We start from the raw sequence: 6,749 nt of genomic DNA on the forward strand, positions 1-6,749 counted from the left end.
GGGGTTGAACTTTTTCCCTATTAATAGGGTGGCGTAGTCTGCTAAAGTCATATACTTCGAATCTTTTCTATACGCCTTCGCTGCACAAGCAATCAAAACGTGCTCCCTAGCATTAGTAATGTGGTCAGAGGGATCTTTCTACCTCCAGCTAAGCTCCACCCACAAAAGCGTGTCACAATGTTTACTAACAGGAAAGGTGTCTGTAGTTGCAACAGTACTAGAGCTGACCAATCATGTTTTGAGAGAGGAATAGGACCACCTACCTTATTAACATATGGACACAGAAATAAATAAATGTAGAAATGCAGAAATAAATGTAGAAATAAATGTAGAAATACAGAAATAAATGTAGTATTACATAAAATGGTACAAAGTTTATATTTTTGACTTACTTATTGGTATTTATTAATTGATTTAATTATTTATACATTTATGCATGAATTGATCTTATTTATTTATGCGTGTATTAATATATTAATTTATGTATTTATACTTAAGTCATTTCTCGTCCTCCATACTCCATACAGGTAGATGCTTTAGATAAAAGTAAATCTAATGTAAATTAAAAATACTTATATATAAACCACTTCGGAAGACATAACCCAGCTAACAATTTTTGGTTCCCAGAACGTTCCCCTAACGTTAGTTTTTGGTTCCCAGAACGTTATTTTCTAAGGTTCGTTTTTGGTCATCCAGGAAAGTTTTCTTTACGTTAATAGAACGTTAGTTTCCGGTTCCCATAACGTTCTGGGAACCAAAGACTAACGTTAGGGGAACGTTACCCTAACGTTATAGAAACCATGAAACTAACGTTTTATTTCCGTAAAGATAACCAAAAACAAACCTTAAAAAAACTTTCTGGGAACCAGAAACTAACGTTAAAAAATATTTTTCTCTGTCCGTTTACACGTCAGTAATGAATACATCCATGCTGTGTTTTTATCCATCGCTTGTCTGACGTTAATCTAATTAAAATAAGTAAAATACATCATTCCACACAACATGGAGGATGAAATCAATGCATTAGATTATTCTTTTAGCCTAATAATTCCTTTTTCATCACTGAAGTAGCCTAATTTTAGATTTAAACATCACATATCATTTCTAATAAAACCACACTGTGTGTAGGCCTACCTCAACATCAGACATTATAGATATCGAATAACCAATGACTTCAACACAATATTTAAAGCAGATTTTTATTGACAGAAGAATAAACATTTAATTATCTTAATTATCAGGCTAACAATATTCTTGTCTCACCACATAAGTAAAGCGCGGCTCCGTCTTTAGATATAACAATCAAAAGCCCTGAGTTTCAGTCCTTTCATCATGGTCTGTTGATTTAGATGCGTCAAATCAATCGAAAATCACGAAAATATAAGTCTACTCAAATCTGTACGGTTTTAAATAAAAAAATAAAATAAATAAACCGCTAAACTAATGTGTTAGTCGGTGAGGTAAAACGAAATGACCGTTAATTTTTAAATGACGGGACTGCGCGGCAAAGCGAAGAATGCACGTGCTCGAGCGCACACACTTACAGTAACAGACAACCACACTAAAGAAATACACATGGATATAGATGATTGTATTTTCATTTAGCTTAAGTAGTCTATTATTTTCAGCCATTAAAGGGCACATTTATTAATTGCATTTGGTTTTCAATGTGATCTTATAATTTACACTGTAAATTCTAATTAGTTCAGTTTACTTAAAAAAAACTTTGGAAACCGATTGCCCTTATTTTTTCAAGTTAAACTTAAAGGGACGATTAAAGTTAAATTAGTAATCAGCTATAAGTAAGCAGAACAAACTTTTTCTAAGTAAATTAACTAACAAATGTCAAGTGAGTTTAATATTTCAATTTCAGTTAATATACTCTTTTAAGGTTAGTAATGTTACTTAAAAAATGATAGTAAGACTACTACTTTAGTTCAATTTAATTAACTGTGATATATTAATTACTGCAAACATCCTAAATACTAGTACTCTTGATACAAGTTTATTCTTTCATTTTAAGCTACGACAACTTAAAAAAAACATGTTCAATTTACTTTATAAAACTTTAGAAACCGATTGCACATATTTTTTAAGTACAACTGATACAGAAGACACAACACTTGTCTGACATTCTCAACTGTTTATTTATCAATAAACAGCAAGGCAGATTGTCAAGAACATTACAATTAACTTGTAAATGCAGTTCTGTCTGAACAGACCTCTTATACCTCACTGTAAAAAAACAATTGTACAGCACCATGCAGACAAATATAGGCCTTAAAATAAACATTCGGCTGTAGAAACATTCAGTTATAACTATAATACTGTAAGCTATTTGTAAGAAGAACTGAAGCCAATGTCTATTAAAAGTAGTACAATTATAAAATGCCTAAAATACAGACATTTGGCTTTAGAAATAGTTCAATTTAAACCACAACTGAACCAAAAGCAAAACCAGTGCTCTAAATAAACCTGAAATACAGTGTAGGTTTAAACTTTTGCACACTTAAATTAGTGCAATTACAAAATAATCTAACAAAAATATTTAACAGGCAGCAGAGGCATTTAGCTAAGGTTTAGCTAAGGTTTAGCTAAAAGCTGGTTTTTAAGGGTTTGGAGTTTGGGTTTAAGATTCTTACCTCCCAACAACAGAAATACCCTCTGAATAAAATCAAATGAGTTCCTCATTGTCTTTGGGTAGTCCAAATTAAGAGCATAGATTAAAGCAAAGAGGAGACATACAGCATGTGGCAAGTTTGGGACATCATCCACGACGATTCTTCCCTCCAGAATGATTGCCCTTGATGAGTCAACATTGAGAGCATTTGGAGTTTGGGCAGGCGTATCTTCAGGTAAAACTGTGAGCAGGCCAACATCAACTCCACTGAAGTCAGCATCTACATCTGAATCCTAAACATACAAAAAAAAAGGAAATGGTGAGTTTCTTTTTACCTTAAGAGAGGGAGAGCTTTGGGCAAGCAAGAATCGTGATGCCATGTAACCAAGCTTTTAATCATGACTGTCAAAGAGAGATGATAAAATATATAGTGAAAGAGTTACAAAACATATTTAAGATGACAATGATTTAACCTGACCATTGGTGTATTGATCTTTCACTAAACTACTCCTAAACTACTCCTATGTCCTAAACTACTCCTAAACTACTCTTATGTTCTCACCATAACATGCCTTGAGATTACATGCCTTTCTGAATTCTTAACTTCACAGAACTTAAATACTAAATGTAGTCATTATCTACTCATGCTGTTCAGTTCTCTTATGGTTTTCTTTGTTTATAGTAAACAACAGATTTTATTATTTAATTTTGTACTTTAAATTGCAGTGTATGGTACTTTTCAAGCTCCAAAGGTCACAAACATTTCATAAAATAATTTAAAATAAAAATTCTGTGTTCTTTTGAAGCTTAATATATAGACACCATATACTGTCACAAAGGTGAGTAAGTAATGACTATATTATGATGATGATGATAGCATTTAGAAATTCAGTGTTCTGAACCAATTCTTGTTATGGATGACAAATCACATTACAAAGCTTTAAATTAGTTCAAAGGATATGATGCTGATGAAAACAAAAGTCTGTGCTCATTAAAGGTCAACACTGGTTACAAATGACCAATGTGTCAAATCAGATTTTTTTAAGGAATAATTTACCCAAAAATGGAAATTCTGTCATCATTTACTCACTCTCAGATTGTTCCAAACCTGTATAAATTTCTTTGTTCTGCTGAACACAAAGGAAGATATTTGGAAGAATGTCAGATCTCATCCCCCATTGACTCCCATAGTATTTATTTTCCCTACTATGGCAGTAAATGGGGGGTTGAGATCTGACATTCTTACAAATATCTTCTTGTGTGTTCAGCAGAACAAAGAAATGTATACAGGTTTGGAACAATCTGAGAGTGAGTAAAAGATGACAGAATTTTCATTTTTGGGTGAAGTGTCCCTAAGTCAAGAGACAAATACAGTATATGTATACCTTAACCTGTCCGATACACTAGTTGAACAAAACAAAACACAATTTTAAGAAAGCAGAATAAAATTTACTTACAAAGCACATCCTGAAAAATTCCTCAGAGTCATCCCCCAGGAGGACTGGAAGACCGCGAAGTACTGCGGTACGCACACACGTTACATCAGATGACTACGCAAAAAGAAAAAACGGTAAATATGGGTAACAATCATATTCAAATGATGACTCAAAGATGACAACAGTCAACATAAAAAATGAATACTTTTGAATCAACCTGACGCAAAATGTCATGAAGCGTTTTCCCCTGATTTCCTCCTTTCTTTCGGAAAATTTCAATCAAACGTGCAGAGTGTGTGTCCAATGCTGCGTAGAACTCGGATCTCAAATTTTTCCCAGATATGCGACTGAATTCTGCAAAGATCTAAGCACAAACAAAAATGGTTATTTACATTAAAACAGGTCATTCATGCTGTAAAGAGAAAGCGAAAAACAAACCTGATTTTCAGTAAAAAGTGCTGGCCACTTCTCCAAAATTTCACAAACAGGAGGTTCTGAATGAATGATTTCCTTTCTCCTCAGGGCAAAAGTGCTGTCCATCTTCTGGCCAATCAGGCTCATGTTCCGTGTCCTCTTTTTCATTTCCTCTTGAAGTTCTACTCTTGTGCGTTCTTGACTTTCTTCATTCTCCCCATTGGGAAAGTTTGGCAAGAAATTTAATTCAAACCGTCTAGGTTTTTTAATGCCTTTCTTTAGCACGCCGTCCATTGTTGCACCTCTCTTTCCCTCAACAGCAACATCACTACAGCCAGATTTACGCAGTTTAGTTCGGTAGTTGGCCATCTTAAATTTCAGGCTGTTTTTCCAACCAGCTGAGCCTGTTGAGGAGCCTGGTTCACTCAAACATGGGTGTGCTTTGACGAGCGCTGCTGCAACTTGGGCAAAATCTTCATCTCTTGGATATGCCTTAAAGTTGTACATAGCCCTTGCAAGTGTTTCCAGTATATCATGTTTAATGTCTCTTCCAACATTAAGATAAGTTGCATCTTTCATAATAGCGAGGTTTCCCTGACGGAGACGGTATTCAACGTTTACAGAAAATTTGGGGATTTCAAAATCCTCGGGCCACTCACTCTGTCTTTCTGCAGACAACTTCTCCGATGTATCAGAACCTGAGAGAATTATTGTGTCTGCTTGACTTGAAGATGGAGATGTGGATAGAGGAATAATTTTCAGGGTTGCCCTCTCTGGCAAATCATTGATGTCACTGACATTGCATAATGCATTACTAAAATCAGGGTCTTCATATTGAACATTGAAAGAATATGATACCTGCAGCTTCTCTTGCAGCACATGTTTCAAGGCAACGAGATCAGATGGTTTTTCTGGAATTACTACTTTTTGGATGTCACCATCATGCACAATAACACGAAGTATCATTGACATGTCTAACTGAAATTCAGAAATAAATAAAAAAATCACAGAAACAATAATAAATACAATCGTGTTATTTAGCAGCAGATGTAATGTTTCAATGTGACAAAGAGCTGGCCTCGGACAATATAGGCTGCCAATGGGAAGGGATCGTTCATTTCAGATGGCAGAATAACTTGCAGTGAATGCAAACTGCATAATTCATAAGAGCGCAAATGCTCAACGAACCAAGCAGTCTGGAGTTTACAAAGGAACATTATGTCAGTATTGATCGCCAAAACCTTTTCAATCTGCATGAATTCTGGCAAACCTGAACAAGATCCAACTGAAACCACCATGTCTGGGCAATACTTAATGCCATCAATGGTAACACTGGGTGAAACGAGCACTGTGCTGCAATTAGGACTCCTCAGACGCAGATATTCTTGAATGTTCTCAGGGAAGGCTGTTACAAGTGAACTAGTGACCCTATCCATTTGTATGCCTGGTTTGAAAAAGGAACTTGCATCCATGTGATAGGCTATTGTCATTTGATGCTTCTTGGCCAGCATTAGGGGAACATTTTTAAAGTTTTGTGCATCCCGTATCACTTTCTTAAAAAACTTATGCTTCCCTTCAAATCTCATCGTCCAAAGACTTCTCAGTGGCCCGTACAGTCTGATTAACTGAGGATAGTGCTCTACGTAGTGATGCTTTGGACGGAGAACAAAGTTTGGAAACACTTTTTGCAGCAAAGCTCTGTGTTCTGAGATCTTGCAATTCAAAAACTCCACAGTGTCATCAGTAAATTTGACAGACATACTCAATTCAACAATGTCTTTGAGCAACATTAGAACTTCCCAGGTATGTTCATTCTCTCCCACGTTATGGCCAATCAAGAGTGGGAGGAGTCTCAAAAGGGTACAATTCTCGTGGCCATTTCCCCCTATTGTTTTCTTGGTTGCAAACGATTGTGGAATAGGCTGTGGCTGGTCTGTCCTATCTGAAAATTTGTATGGGAATTGTTTGATGGCACCATTTAAGGATTCCAGGGAAAAGTAATGTTTGCCAATTAAATCCTGTAAACACAATGCCATCTCTACAGGGACAATGCCCTCCAACAGATCATGCAAGAGATCTGGTGGGAAACCACCGATTGCATGAAAGTGTTTCAAACTCTCACTTAGGGGACAGCTACTCTTCACACCATACTGTGCCAGCAAAGTACTGTCCTGTTGAACATCTTGGACATGCTGCTGGTGTTTTTCTTTTGTTCTCATTTCAAAAAACCCTGACCTGACTTCCTTGACTTTAATTTCCTCCCTTGTGGCCATACAAAA

General features: G+C 35.8%; 1 protein-coding gene across 1 annotated transcript; it reads right to left on the reverse strand.

The window, feature by feature from the left end:
• Positions 1-2,560: 2,560 nt before the first annotated feature.
• Positions 2,561-5,580, reverse strand: LOC130563996 (uncharacterized). The gene is made up of 4 exons (XM_057349850.1): positions 4,495-5,580; positions 4,274-4,420; positions 4,078-4,170; positions 2,561-2,913 (listed from the first exon to the last, which is right to left on the reverse strand). The coding sequence occupies exons 1-4, from the start codon at positions 5,440-5,442 to the stop codon at positions 2,584-2,586; spliced, it is 1,518 nt and encodes a 505-aa protein (XP_057205833.1). The 5' UTR covers positions 5,443-5,580; the 3' UTR covers positions 2,561-2,583.
• Positions 5,581-6,749: the final 1,169 nt, after the last annotated feature.

Source organism: Triplophysa rosa, linkage group LG13, assembly GCF_024868665.1.
Source record: "Triplophysa rosa linkage group LG13, Trosa_1v2, whole genome shotgun sequence".
NCBI lineage: Eukaryota > Metazoa > Chordata > Actinopteri > Cypriniformes > Nemacheilidae > Triplophysa > Triplophysa rosa.